The 15,693-nt window shown below is 43.5% G+C and overlaps 2 protein-coding genes across 3 annotated transcripts in view; both read right to left on the reverse strand.

The window, feature by feature from the left end:
- Positions 1-2,542, reverse strand: part of ARL15 (ARF like GTPase 15) — a 447,774-nt gene extending 445,232 nt beyond the window's left edge. Inside the window, exon 1 of the mRNA XM_084833219.1 lies at positions 2,518-2,542. Within this exon, the coding sequence (XP_084689345.1) occupies positions 2,518-2,520 (3 nt within the window). The 5' untranslated portion in view covers positions 2,521-2,542. The remainder of the gene's footprint in view (positions 1-2,517) is intronic.
- Positions 2,543-5,681: 3,139 nt separating this feature from the next.
- The window catches only part of LOC146352089 (chondroitin sulfate proteoglycan 4-like), a 62,620-nt gene continuing 52,608 nt past the window's right edge, over positions 5,682-15,693 (reverse strand). For both annotated transcript variants that reach the window (XM_084833228.1, XM_084833227.1), the window contains 3 exons: positions 13,711-13,883; positions 9,330-9,513; positions 5,682-7,853 (listed from right to left, as the gene is read on the reverse strand). In XM_084833228.1, coding sequence (XP_084689354.1) covers positions 5,821-7,853; positions 9,330-9,513; positions 13,711-13,883 — 2,390 coding nt within the window. In that variant the 3' untranslated portion in view covers positions 5,682-5,820. The remainder of the gene's footprint in view (positions 7,854-9,329; positions 9,514-13,710; positions 13,884-15,693) is intronic.

Below are 15,693 nucleotides of genomic sequence, written 5' to 3' on the forward strand. Positions count from 1 at the left end.
ATAAACTGCTTTGGCTTTTTTTTTGTGTGTGGAGAAAATGAAAAGCAGTACAGAAACTCTCTGTAACCAAGTAAAATAAACTCAGTGGAGCTTACTTCTGAGTAGAAATGTGTAAGATTGCACTGTTCCATTCAAAGAATAATGTTAGTTTGGACCAAGGCCCTAACCTAACAGCCAGTAAAGTATTGATAGCACAATCCTATGCATGTCTACCTAGAAGTAAGTTCCACTGAGTTCAATGAGATTTACTTCCAGGTACATGTGTATAGGATTGCAGCCGGAGAGTTCCATCCAATGTTATATGTATGTTACATATATGTTCCCTCTCCTCGGAGTCAAGGAAAGATAACACAGCAATATGTCCATACAAATGTAACTGGCCTGAATTTAGATCACATTCAGTAGCATGGATATGACATGATACATGTTACACGGCAAATCCTAACTAGATTTTAGGAAGCATGGCGTTTTAAAAGGACAAAGACACTTGATATTAAATTTTATTTGCAACAGAATAAAAACACACTTTTTTCGGCACTACAGTTTTAATTTTCATAAATTATTTAGCAACTGACATTTTTCTTGTATAAAATATACTTTAAAAAAAGCTTTATTACATTTCAGTTTTGTAATTCTAGTAGTATTGGAAAAGCAAGACCTATTTTAAAATCCCAGTTTTGAGAGAGAGAAAATCCTCTTAGGCTGCACTCCTGTAGCAACTTTCCTGGGAGTAAGCCCCACTGATCTGAATGGGATTTACTTCAGAGTACACATTCATAGGACTGTGCTTTTACGAGGTTAAACAATTGTAAGGGAGGGCACAATCTGCTCCTGGAGGACAAGACCATCAACGGCCATTAGTCCTGATGGCTATATACTACCTCCGGTACCAGAGGCAGTATGCCTATGGCCCTCATGTCTTACTTGTCGACTTTCCATGGGCAGCTGGTTGGCTGCCCAATAGAGGACAGTCCTCTATTTGAAAGTATCCTCTGTTTCAGGGGATAGGCAACCTGGTACTCTCTAGCTGTTTTGGACTACAACCTGCATAATCCCTGACCATTGGCCATGTTGGCTAGGGCTCATGGGAGTTGTAGTCCAAGATACCTGTAGGGCACCAGGTTGCCCACCTCTGTTCTATTTGAAGGGCTGTCCAATCCAAATCCAGTTTAAAGATAAACAACCATAAGCAGCAGGGGCCCTGAATTTAGAACCTGGACAGCAGGCTGAACAGGCACACAGGTCACCCGGTCCTAGTCTTCCTCACTATGATGAGATGTGTTGTATTTCTTCTTAACTTATAGTAATTATTTGCATCTATACAACTCCATATCCATTTCCATGTGCACATTGAATGCAAAATTGTGTCTTCTTTCGGCCCCCTTTTGGCAATGCGTGAGTGGCCACCTATACAAGGCTGGTGATGTAACACTTGACTTCATAATTCTGCAGGCATGTGAGAAGTTATATTTTTTCAAAGTGTATTTCCTTTTCAACATCACGCTGAAACATTCTTTTAGTGGCCTGAGCACAAATTCTGTGATACAACAAAAGTTTGTGCTCAGTTACACAGAATGCCTGTTGAACCCACGAATTTGCAGACGAGGCATTTCTGTTTGTGCAACACAAGACAGAATTTTGACCCTGTCTCAACAATATACAAGAGGACATGTTTCTCTAGACAAAATGATAAAGACAATGCTGCAGTCTGGCTGGCAACCACACAGATATGCCATATGGATGAGAGGCAGTGGAGGCTGGTGGCTCTGATGTCAATGGGGCAGTGAATCTGTTATGGGTCTCAGTCAGAAAGCTAAAGGAGCTATCCAAGGTGCTCCATACCTTGGATAGCTCCTCTAGAGCTTCTGACTGAAACCTGGAGCAGATTCACCGCCCCACTGACACTGGAGCCACCAGCCTCCACTGATGAGAGGTGATGCATGTATTTTAAAACAACTTTCAGCCTGATGTCTAAGTCTTACAGTGTCCTTTGCCATCCATTTCAACTACTCAAGAGAATAATGGATTTGTTGCTCACTGATCCAGACAAATATCTGTCAAAATAATCAAAGCTTTGTTTGTCCTAACGTTCGCCTTCAAACTGTGCAAAGGTCAAAATGACATGGTAGAGATTAGCACCTTGCCCATTATTTGGAAAACATCCACTTCCTTTTGAAAGCAAGTCAGCTCAGGATGTGAGGGAAGATGTAAAATTACTGGTATCAATTTTAAAAAGAATGTTATTGCGTAGAAATATATGAACACATTCCCAGATCATCGCAGAAGTAATAAATACTTCTGTAAATAGAGCTTTGAGCCAAAAGTGGCATAATTACGCATGAAACTCTATGCATAAATATACAGTCAGGGCCAGAAATATTGGAACAAGGATAACTGTTTTGGCAGTTGGCCTCTGTACACCACCACATTGAAGTTGAAAGGAAACACACCCAGATGGGAACGAAGTCAGGACTTTCAGCTGTAATTCAAGGGGCTTGACAAAAGTGGGGCACTAACCATTCAGGAAGGACAGCCAGTGGCATACACACACACCCATCATTGGTGGCTCACAAGTAATGGAACGAATGGCTGACAAGCAGCTGCATGGCCAGGTGTGGCCTGTTTCCTGGGGACCCCATGACCAATAAAAGGCCTGGGGGTGGTTCTGAGTGTTACATTTGCATTTGCTAGCTGTTCACTGGAACTCCCAACATGAGGTCCAAAGAGGTGTCCATGCAAGTGAAGGAGGCCATCATTAGGCTGAGGAAACAACATAAACCCATCAGAGATAGCAAAAACAGTGGGAGTGGCCAACACAACAGTTTGGAACATCCTGAAAAAGAAGGCATTAACTGGCAAGCTCAGCAACAGCAAAAGGCCTGGAAGGCCACGGAAGACAACTAAAGTGGATGACAGCAAAATTATGCTCATAGTGAAGAAGAACCCTTTCAAAACATCTAGCCAGGTCAAGAACACTCTTGAGGAGGTAGGCATGTCATTGTCAACCTCTACAGTCAAGAGACGGCTTTATGAATGTAGATACAGAGGCTTCACAGCAAGTTGCAAACCACTGGTAACGCTCAAGAACCGAAAGGCCAGATTATCCTTTGCCAGCAAACACCTAAAAAAGCCTGCCCAGTTCTGGAATGGACTGATGAAACCAAGATTAACTTGTACCAGAATGATGGGAAGAGAAAAGTATGGAGAAGGAAACGAACAGCTCATGAGCCAAAGCATACCCCATCATCTGTCAAACATGGTGGAAGCAGTGGTATGGCATGGGCATGTATGGCTGCCCATGGAACCGGGTCACTGGTGTTTTTTGATGACCTGATTGCTGAAAAAAGCAGCAGGACAAATTCTGAAGTGTATAGGGCTATACTTTCTGCTCAGATTCAGCCAAATGCTGCCAAACTGATAGGACGCTGCTTCATATTGCAGATGGATAATAACCCAAAACATAAAGCAAAAGCTACCCAAGAGTTTCTCAAGGCAAAGAAGTGGGATGTTCTTCAATGGCCAAGTCAGTCACCTGATCGCAACCCAATAGAGCATGCTTTTCACTTACTGAAGACAAGACTGAAGGCAGAATGACCCACAAACAAGCAGCAGCTGAAGGCAGCTGCAGTAAAGGCCAGGCAAAGCATCTTGAGGGAGGAAACTCAGCATTTGGTCACGTCCATGGGTTCCAGACTTCAGGCAGTCATTGACTGCGAAGGATTTTCATCCAGGTATTCAAGGCGACCCTTAAGGTTGAAATGATGTTGGTTTGTTCCATTACTTACGAGCCACCAACGATGGGTGTGTGTGTATGCCACTGGCTGTCCTTCCTGAATGGTTAGTGCCCCACTTTTGTCAACCCCCTTGAATTACAGCCGAGAGTCCTGACTTCGCTCCCATCTGGGTGTGTTTCCTTTCAACTTCAATGTGGTGGTGTACGGAGGCCAACTGCCAAAACAGTTATCCTTGTTCCAATATTTCTGGCTCTGACTGTATATAGAGTCCATAGGATACAAAGTGGCATGCACTGACATAGGGTTAGTTTTGATATAATACCAATGCTATTAACCTCCTCATTTATACTTCGCCATTACATCTGAACCAACAAACTATGGTTTAGGCAGGACCCGCAAACAACAGTGTAGCAAAGCCAGGCCTCACAGGGACACAGTGCAGGCACTTTTTAATTAGGAGGGATGCTGAGGTCATCTGCCAACCACCCAGAATTCCATGTTTCCTCTCAGCTTAGTTGCAATTCTTACCAGCAGCGGGGTGGGGGTGGGGGGAGAATTTTCCCAGTGATATTTTATTCCCTGTTGTAATGTATATTGGGGTGGCTTGGTCTGGAATTGGCAATTCAGACCTATTAGCTTTACAAAAGACCTGCTCGAGGTAGAGATGAAAGCTTCTAGGACTGGTTTGTTGATGTGGATCAACACAACTGCCTCATCTTTGGTCTCTCCTTGTGGGGCATGGCTCTGGGGACTGTCATGATGAGCGCCTGCACTTCAAAATCTATCACTACACCACTGCCTGCAAATCAGGATTGGAAACCAAGATTTCATCAGCCATGTTCAGATGCTATGCCTAAACAAGGAATTTCAACTTCTGTAGGGGATGCACACACCGACCTGTCCCCGACCGACTCCATCCCATACTCCACCCTGGCTGGAGTTGAGCTGAAAGGTCTGTAGGGGCTCCTATGCACATTCAGTCAAATATGTGTACAAGCTTCCACAATAAAACAGGGTTTCCGATTGCAGAGAAGTTTCTACTTGCATTCAGCCCAATGTGTGTACAAGACCACTTCAGATCTATTGGGAATGTTGCAACCTCATCTGCAAGTTACTGGAAGAGGTTGCAGTTAGTTAGTTCATGGAAATTTTGACCACAGCTAGCCTCAGGATCTCTATGGTCTCCAATGTGGTTTCCTGTGATTTCTTCCTTTTGCTCCTCTCCTTCCTCCACCCCCCTTCTCTCTCTCTGACTTCCAGTGTTGCTGGAAGCAAATGTGTTTGCTGTCTCGCTCCTGCGGGTGTAATGGAACACAAAATGGACTGAACAAACTCTTTTGAAACTCTACACTGTACCTGCATTGTATATGCAAGAATATTTGTTTTCTTTCTTCCCCGGGCTATTTTTGTTTCAAGATCTGTTGACAGGACAAGAGCCTGGCCAATCTGGAAGCTTCCTACTGCCCATCAGTTGCAGAAGCTGATGTTGCACCATCCCTCGCTGGGACTTAGGACCATATAGTCCTAAGTAGCTCACCAGCTAAGTCCCAGCCTCAGCCCCTAAAGTTTTCAGTTCAAACCTTGGAGTCCTTGGCATGATGGCATCCTACACAAAGCAAGTGGGAGTAAAGTCCGTCCCAATATGCTGCATATCAGGTGCAATCCTGTTGCAATTCTTTACTCTCAGATATTAACCATGTAAATTTGCCTTTAAGACAGTATATGGCTATCCCCTGTTCTGTGCCTGGTTACTTCTATGCTGTGTGAGAGCTCTATAATGCACTACAATTGGAAACAGCATCTGTTCCAATTAGTTGTACCAAGCCAGGCACAACATTTTAGGTCTTCTCACAATGCTGCCACATCAGCAAACATGGGTGCTGTGATTACTTCATCCTATTTTTCTCATTCTGTAACCAATAAGATTGTGCCTTAATGGTCCAACTGAAAGACCATAGTACTGACTTGCTTTTAATTAAGCAACCATCAGGGAATGCAGATTTTAACTCAAAATAAATAAATATCATAAAGAGCAGTCAAATGTCACAGTAGTCCACATATTCCTCTCAGGGGCTGCAATGGCACACTACACCCAATATTGATTGCGTTTCAAAGTTGGGTTGGTTTTTCGGCAGTGCTGGATCATTTCTGGGTCAAGCATAGACCAGGTGCTTTGCGGAAGACCTGCCGCAACTGGCACAGGATGTTGCTGCTCCTGTCTGAGGGCCGTGAATGGGAAGGCCGTTGTTTTGCCTGTCCCTTTTAACAAGGGTGTCACTGTGACAGTAGGAACAGTTAAACTCCTTTCTGCAGGAAAGCCTGGGCTGCTGAGAGCTGTTGCTGGCTGTTCTGTGATGAGAGGTTTGGCCTTTTGGGGTCTGTGACACATCAGGAAGATGCAAATAGCAGTGGTAGTCACAATGAATAAAACAGCCACAGAGATGAGCAGTATAATGACAAAGAGTCGGTTGCTGCTGTGCGGGGGCTGAACCCAGGTGCCTTCGGAACGTGTTTGTATCGTGGTCTCAGCCCAGGCAGATCTGGCTCTTGCAACTTCCTCATTAGACAATGTGTCTCTATCATTCTGATGCCCCCAACGATTTTGGTTGTGCCACTGGGTCTCTCCTGGCGCTTCAGTGTGCATGTTACCCTTTGGAAAAAACAGAGGTTCATTTCTCGTAATGGTATACTTCTTTAAAATGTTTGCACTAGTTAAGTTAGGCACTTCTGGTGTAAACATCTTGACCAGGGAAGGATCATGTGGCACTATGACATAGTGAAATCGACCTATGGCAGGCTGCACAGTGTCTGCTCTGAGTATAAATGTGAAGGAATCATTTAATACATCAACATCTGTCATATTGGCATCTGCTTCAAGGAATATAACACCATTGTCAATGTCGCTCTGTGTGAACGCAGCTGGTCTTTCGCTTTTAGCATTACTTAATGACCTCCTTAACACTCTTCCATAAGCTGGAGACACAATCACTTCAAACTTGGGGCTGCTGTTTGTCAGGCTTGCTAACTGTGTAGCATCCAAGTCACTTGGTTTTAGTTTGTAAGCCATCCTATTTGGAACGTTCAAGTCAAGTGCCACTCGCACAAGAGGTTGTACTGTGATATTCATAACCTGTCCGGTTAGATTACTGTCCGAAGTAAACACAGTGAATTCTAGCATATCTCTGAATGCGGTGAGATCGGTCATATAATACGACAGTCTTCCTGCATATAAATCTGCTTGTTGAAATGTAGTTACCTGTTCGTTGCCCATCAACAGATGGCCATATTGGAGGGGTTTTGTTACTTTAAACCTGATCTCGGTGTTTTTTCCATTTGTTGCAGCTGAAAGCTGCATGTTTGTAATACCAACAGTGTTCTGTCCCTGTGGAAGCACTACTTCGGTTAGGTTGACCAAGGTGACAGACATCGGTATCACTTCAAGGTTAAAGAGTTTGTATAGTGGACGGTGTTTTCCGTCTGTCACACTAAAGTAAAAAACCCCAGAAGAAGAACTTCCATCTTGTACAAACCAAACTCTGCCATCATCAATATCAGCTTGTGTGAAATCTTTGATGGATTCATTAAGATGAGTCCAGAGTGCTAAGTAGCCATTTTGGGGATCTCTTATGATGGTATATTTGATCTCTTCTGGGGTGTTGTCTAAGTCTTCCACTTTCAGGTTTTTTGGTCCTAGAACTGTTGTATCTCCTTGTAAAACATTCAAATGTAGCACTTTTGTCTTCAGCTCTGGAGCTTGGTCATTCACTGGCACAACAGTGATATTAAATGTCTCTTCCAAAACATTGGAATCAGGTTTTGTTGCAGACTTGCCCTTCTGGTTTAACCACACAGCAAAAGTAAACTGATCAGTGAGTGATTCAGAGTCATCATGTTCATAGGTGATTCCAAATTTGTTAATTATGTATTGGGAGAAATTAGGCTTCTCTCTTGTAATATTTCTTTCCCCCACAACAATTCTGCCATGTTGGGGCAACATTATAACTTGATACCATACTTCGAATGTAGAACGCTGTGCTTCAGGTAATTTAGAGAGTAGGTTTGAACCATCTAGGTTAGTTTTGTGAATGAAAACTTTGCCTCCCTCCTGGACAACAGCACCTGCATTAAACAAAAACAGCCCCAATTAAAAAAGCATGAATTGGATGAAGCAATAAATCATGATTCAGAAAAGGTCAGAGGGGTGACCCACAGCATAATATTGTAATTTATTTAATCTATTTTAAAACATTTATACCCCACCTATTCTCCAAAGAGTTCATAACAAATAAATATTTAGCAATTAAAAACATCCCTCTGTAAAACACAAAATAACAGCAGAAAGACACAAAACACAGCAATGAAATTTTAAAAAATAAAAAACAGAGATTAATTAAAACAACAAGGACCATTGCGCACCACAGGGCTTCCTAAAAAGGAAGGTCTTCACCAACATCTAGGAAGTGATTAGTAAAGAAGTAAGATGGGCCTTCCTCGAAAGGGAATTCCAGAGCCTAGATGAGGCCACCAAAAAGGCCCTCTCCCTTGTCCCAACTAAGTGTATCTCAGGGGTTGTTAGAGCATACAAAAGGGCCTCTAAATATTATTTCAGTACGCGGGCAGGTTCATACAGGAGAAGGTAGTCTTCACTTATTCTGGCCTAAACTATTCAGGGCTTTAAAGGTCAACACCAGTACTTTGAATTATACCCAGAAACAAATTGGAAGCCAGAGAAGCCATTTCAATAAGGGAGTCACATACTCCCTGTGCACAGAACCTATTAATAATGGGCTGTCGCATTCTGGACCAATTGTAGTTTCTTAATAGTCTTCAAAGCCAGCCCTATGTAGAGTGAATTGCAATAATCCAGATGTGATGTAACTAAAGTGTCACCCTGATCAGAACTGCCTTCTCCAGGAATGGACTAGTTGTGCACCAGCCTCAGGTGGGCAAAGACGCTCCTGGCCACCACTGAGATCTGAACATCCAGGGAGAAGGCTGGGTCGAGAAGAATCCCCAGACCACTAGCCTGTGTTTGCAAGGGGTATGTGTGCTACCACATTCAACACAGGTTGAACCTCAATTCCTGGATTGGTAATGAGAAGGAAAACACAGCCTTCCCCCTAGAACTATAACTAACAGGGCAAGATCCACTGGTTTCGGGATTAATTCAAGTGGATAAAAGGGTGTAGTTTTTCCTGAATGGAAACCAGAGGAAAGGCTAAAGGAAGGAACTGAAAAAGAGTGAGTTGGTTCTGGGAAATGCTGGTAAAAAAGGGTTATAAAACCAGCTTGTTTGTCATTTCAATGGATGAAAAACACACGTTTTACGACTTACACAGAGGAGTTACAACTAAAAATGAAATTTAAAAAGAGACTCAGTGTGGTATAACAGATAGATCAAGTGTTGGAAATGGCCCAGGGAAACCTCAGTTTCTTTCCCTGCACAGGTATGAAGTGATCTAGAGCAAGTCACTTATTCTCAACCTAACCTACCTAATAGGGTTGTAGTGTGGATAAAAAGGGATAACTCCAAGTGGGCTGCCTTGCAGGAAAGGTAGGATACAGATGCGACTGAAGAGGATATATTGGCTTTACCTGTATTTGCAAATAGCTGAGTTCTCCGATCATGCCCTTTAATGTCATAAGAAATATTAATGTGAAACACCTGAGGACCCAGAGCTGCTGGTGGGGAGGAGACTGTAAACGTAAAATAATCATGTGCATTCCAATTGACTGCTTCCTTATTTGTATGCTCATAGGTGACCTTCCCTTCATCCACCTGTCCAGAAGAGAACAAAAGATTAACTCAGGTATGGCAGCAAAATCGAGTCCTAAACACGTTTTCAGTTACAACTTTGGCCTACAGAAAAGAATGACTTCATATGTGGAATTTGGTCAAACCTCAGGGTTGAAACCTATAATCCTGTGAAAGTGCTGTGGGAACTCCAAGACCACAAAACCTTAATTCTGTGTTGAATCCAAGAGATTTACCCTCAAGCTAGCTAGCTAATACTCTGGTTCATAGAAACAAGCTCTTGGAGAGTGTGGACATCAATTCAATGATGCTTTAACAAGTGATAACAAGAAATTGTCACTTGTTAAAGCACCCATTGAACAGACGACTTAGAGGAGTGGCTGTAGTTCAAAGGGAAAGGGCTGTAGCTCAGTGGCAGAGTACACGATTTGCATGCAGAAGGGTCCAGGTTCACCCCTTGGCATCTCCAGGTAGAGGTGGAAAAACCCCTGAGTGAAACCCTGGGGAGCCACTGCCAATCAGTAACAACAATACTGGGCTACATGGACCAATGGTCTCACTCAATATAAGGCAGCTTCCTATGTTCCTCTGACTTAGGGTATAAACCAGCCTTCCCCAACTAAGTGTCCTCCCAATGTGCTGGAATGCAACTCCCAGCATCCCCAACCAGCATGACCATCTGGAGGGCACCAATTCGGGAAAGGCTGGTATAAAACCATAACACGGGTGCACCGCCTTTTCTGCCCCAAGTGCCGCATTTTATGCCAGCTCCAGGGGCCGCATAGATGCATGCACACACACATATGCACCCCAGTGATCTGTATGAGGATCAGTAGGGGAAGAAGTGGAGAGGCATCTCTCCACACCTCCCCCAGAGATCTCAATACAGATGGCTATTTTCTTGCAAGGAAAGAACAATCTGCATCAGGATTGCTGGGGAGGGAATTCAGTGGTGGTGGTGGTGGAATTGGAGCACCTTTGGGGGCAGCAATTAAGGCCTTGGGGCTGCCACAGCTTATGCAGCCCTGCCATAACAGCATGAACAGACTGGTATGGTAACACGATTGCTACCTTCCTTCCTCTGCATCCAGCACTAATATGGAAATGTGATGTTTTGAAAAAAGGAAAGAAAGGATTGATGACAAGTAGAACTAAACTTAAAATCAGAGTTAAATTATTTAATATTAACTAAAATTAGACTGAATAATTATTATATTTCAGCCTTTTGCTGTATCATAGAATAATATTTATGGGTTCCAGACTTCAGGCCATCCTTGACTGCAAAGGATTTTCATCCAGGTATTCAAGGCGATCCTTAAGTTTGAAATGATGTTGGTTTGTTCCATTACTTATGAGCCACCAATGATGGGTGTGTGTGTATGCCACTGGCTGTACTTCCTGAACAGTTAGTGCCCCACTTTTGTCAAGCCCCTTGAATTACAGCCGAAAGTCCTAACTTTGCTCCCATCTGGGTGTGTTTCCTTTCAACTTCAATGTGGTGGTGTACGGAGGCCAACTGCCAAAACAGTTATCCTTGTTCCAATATTTCTGGCCCTGACTGTATAGTGATTTAGAATATTTAAAACATGTCACATACATTGACTCATTTTCTATGCATACATCTCAGCTTAATGAGCCGAGATAAGAACATAAGAGCTGTGCGGGATATGGCCAAGGTCCAGCTAGTCGAGCATTCAGTTCACACAGTGGCCACCCAGCTGCTTATGGGAAACCCACAAACTGGACATGAATGCAACAGCACCTTCCCGACCTTGTTCCCCAGCAACTGGTATACATAGGCATGCTGCTTCTGATCTGGGGGTAGCACACAGCCATCAGGACAAGTAGCCATTGATAGCCTTATCCTCCAGGAATTTGTCCAATCTCCTTTTAAAGCCATCCAAAGTGGTGGCCATCACTACATCTTGTGGAAGTGACTTCCATAGTTTAAGTATGCATTGTGTGAAGAAGTACTTCCTTTCATCTGTGCTGAAGCTCCAACCAGTCAGCTACACGGGATGACCCTGGGTTCTAGTATTATGAGAGGGGGGGAAAAACATGTCCCTATCCACATTCTCCACACCATGCATAATTTTGTACACTTCTATCATTTCTCCCCTCACTCACCCTTTTTCTAAGCTAAGCAATCCCAGATGTTGTAACCTTTCCTCATTGGGGAGATGCTCCAGCCCTTTGATCATTTTAGTTGCTCTTTTCTGTACCTTTTCCAACTCTACCATATCCCCTTTTTTAGGTGCAGTGACCAGAACTGTACACAGTATTCCAAGAGTGATTGCACCATAAATGATGATATGATGGTATGATATTCGCAGTTCTATTTTCAGTTCCTTTTCTAAGTATGTCTAACCTTGAATTTGCCTTTTTCACAGCAGCCACATGCTGGGTTGACATGTTCTTCGAGTTGTCCATCACAACCACAAGATCTCTTTCTTGGTCAGTCACCACTAGCTCAGATCCCATCAGTGTATACGTGAAGCTGGGTGTCAGCCTTGTGACCACATGCTGTGTCCGTGGCATTGCCCCTTCCCTTCCCTTCCCTTCCCTTCCCTTCCCTTCCCTTCCCTCCCCCATTCTCAGCATGACAGTATTCAACACTTGCTGGGTTATTTAACCAGTTTCCGATTATGTCTGAACCAGAAAATTATGGTTATGAGCCAAGATATGTATTATTCAACCATGGCATTATCTCAGTCACCCTGACAACAACCCTGTGACCGCTATTATTATTAGGGCTCAAAACACTGTAGTCAATTCAGTTAATCTGTCAACAGACTGACTGATCAGTCAGCAGATTAATCAATCCCTTGATTAATCCGTCAGCAGATTTTTAACTGTTTGTGTTTTTAACACAAGTTCTTATAAAAATGCAGATGCCACATGCCATCTTAAAAGAGGCATTCTGCCTTGTGAGAGAGACAGAGAGAGAGAGAGAGAGAAAGTGTGGGATGCCTTTTTTAAGACACTGCCTGCTGCAACGCATTACCAAAAACCAAAGTATGCTTTTCTTCTTGAGAACTATTGTTTTCTCTCATATGCAAACTTAATTAATTGACTATGGGTAGCATGCAACAGCGTCCCAGCATTAGGGCTGATTCTGCTGCACTGGGATAAACCAACACTTGAGCAATGGGGGAAAGCAGCAATTTGCCACTGAATTTCGACAGCGCAGTAGCAAAAAGGGCCCCCCAAACTCACCACTTTTTCTTGTTGCACAAGCAAGAGCTAATTACATTGTGCAAGCATGGGTTGGTTCCTATCATTAGGGACACTGTTAGATACAACCCTAAAACTCTTATGATTAATCAACTAAGTTTTCTTTAATCATGCAACAGCCTAAATTATTATCACCATATTAGAAATGTGGGGTAGGAGGTGGGGAGTTGATCCTGAAAGACAGTGGCTTGGCTAAGATCACTCAGGCTATGATCCTATGCACACACTGTTGTTGTTGTTCAGTCGTTAAGTCGTGTCCGGCTCTTCGTGACCCCATGGACCATAGCACGCCAGGCCTTCCTGTCCTCCGCTCTCTCCTGGAGTGTGCTCAAGTTCATATGCACACATACCTGGAAGTAAGTCCCCTTGAAAACAGTGGTCCTTACTTCTGAGTAAACATGCTTAGGATTGAACTGCTAGTAAATTTAAAGCAGAGGCTAGATCTGAACTAGGACATCTTGATTTGTAGCTTGAGGGTTGTATCCAGTGTTAGTCCTACTTAGAGAGTAAGTAAACCGTAGAGAGTAAACCGCCCAGAGAGCTTCGGCTATTGGGCGGTATAGAAATGAAATAAATAAATAAAATAAATAAATAGAGAAGACCCTCTGAAAAGAATGGGACTAACATCGGATACAACTCTAATCCCTTAGCAACTAAACTACACTACACTCCCTCACATTTATAAGGGTGTTCCATAATAAATAAAAACGTGGTTCCTCTATCTTTGCTGATGTAATTTTCCTCTCCCTTTTCTTTCTTCGATTTAGTGAATGTTGACATTAACCCAACCCAAACTTTGTATTATGCTCATACGGTATAATATTGTTCCTGGCTCGCTGCTGTATTTTCGTATTGATCAAACGAAAGCCATAAGAACATTTGTCCCTGAACTATTCCCTTCGAACAAGCTTGTAAAAATAACAGACAGTGAGGATATATCTGCAATAAAGACACGTTACCAACGCCCATAGTAAAACGGACTCTTACCATGGATTGCGTAAAACTTGAAATATCCTGTGTGCTATTACCAGAGAGCACAGTGATGAGTCTTCCAAGTTGCGGGGAATTTGTAACTGTAAAAAGTATAGTTCTGTTTTCTGCCTCAACCACATCATTAGTGATGGCTTTCAGATTGTGGGATGTAATTTGCTTCTTAGAACCTGAATAATCATGATAACAGTACAGAGGTGTATTAATATTTGTCACTATGGTTGATGTTTCCTTTCTACCACTCAACTCTTCCCTCTCAATCCTGTCCTTGAGCACATTGATGCTTAACATGCACCATCACATTCAATTTGTTCTTGTGCAGTGCATGTTCACTCAAGTAATTTCCACTGTGTTCAGTGGGACTCACTCCCTAGTAAGCGTGCTTAAGATTGCAGCACTTTTAATCAAAAGCAGGGATAGGGTTATGGGTATAAGAAGACTGCAATTCCCATTACCATCTCTAAAGATATTTTCAAATGACATGGAAGTGCCTTTTGAGTCTATCACCGCTGCATCCATAATATAAATGTAACGTGTACACTGGCTAGGATGTGCTTTTAATTTAACACAGAGCGGAAGGGAGGATACAGTTCATTTCTAAGCTCTTTCTTCAAAATAGCCAGCTGTATGATTAGTGGAAGAAAGCTGCTATTACTATTCCCTTCAGAGGTCAGCATCAACGGGTCCCTGCTAAGGCCTATGCCAAGTAGGGGGCTTTCTGCCAAACTTTGGAAGCCTCCTGGCCCCACAGTTCCTCTTCCTTGCCTTTGAGGCCTCTGCAGCTTCCTTCTCAGTGAGCGCAGCAAAAAAGGAGCAGTAAGTTCTGCACACCTTGCCCTCTCCTGTTTGTAGGTGGTCAGACTGGGCCCGGAGAGAGAGGCAAGAGAATAGGTAGTGGCAACAGAGATCAGGAGATGGACATGCTCAGGGAGGGGCCCCACTGAGAAAATCTTGCCCAAGGCTTTTCCAGCCTCCAAGATTGCCCAAGGCCTCTCCAATCTTGCCCAAGGCCTCTCTAGCCTCCAGTCTTGTCCAAAGCTTCTCCAGCCTCCAAGATTGAGCAAGGCTTCTCCAATCTTGCCCAAGACCTCTCCAGCCTGCAGGACTGCCCAAGGCCTCTCCAGCCTCCAGTCTTGTCCAAAGCTTCTCCAGCCTCCAAGATTGAGCAAGGCCTCTCCAATCTTGCCCAAGGCCTCTCCAGCCTCCAGGATTGCCCAAGGCCTCTCCAGCCTCCAATCTTGCTGAAGTCCTCTCCAAATCTTGCCCAAGGCCTCTCCAGCCTCCAAGATTACCCAAGGCCTCTCTAAATCTTGCCCATGGCGTCTCCAGCACTGATTCTCTTCCCTGAGTACATTAAACTGCAGGTGTGGACAACCTGAAGCTCTTGGATCTCATGTAGCTCTCAGTCCAATTTCCTCATAGGGTGGCCATGTGTCCTCTTTTACAGAGGACTGTCCTCTATTTGAAAGGCTGCCAGAGGACTGTCCTCTATTTTGAAGGTATTCTCTGTTTGAAAGGCTGTCCAGTCCGAGTCCAATATAAAGATAAAGACCCATCAGAAGGAAGAGTTGGGCCTCGAAGCTGCCCATCAACAGCACCAGACAGTACACTAAACAGGTCCCCTGGTCCCAGTCTTGCACACTATGGTGAGATGTACCATATTTCTATTTAAATTATAATAATAATTTCTAAATTTGCACCTACACATATAAATCAGCATACACAAATGTTATGCAAATGAGTGTCCTTTTTTTCTGGCAATTCATAAGTAACCGCCATATCTACAAGTGATCAGTTCAGGCCTCTGGAAAGAGCTCTCTGCCTCTCTCATGGCAGAAGGAGTGGCCAGGCCCACTTTTGGCTCAGCCCTGTCCATGCGTCAATGGCATGTGGTCATCAACAGGAAAAAACATTTACTACCTCTGCTTTAAAGTGTACCACATTTTTTATTTCCTGACTTTGGTTTCAAGATGAGAAAAG

Source organism: Heloderma suspectum, chromosome 2, assembly GCF_057233095.1.
Source record: "Heloderma suspectum isolate Gila_16-S chromosome 2, 16-S_ref, whole genome shotgun sequence".
Lineage (NCBI taxonomy): Eukaryota > Metazoa > Chordata > Lepidosauria > Squamata > Helodermatidae > Heloderma > Heloderma suspectum.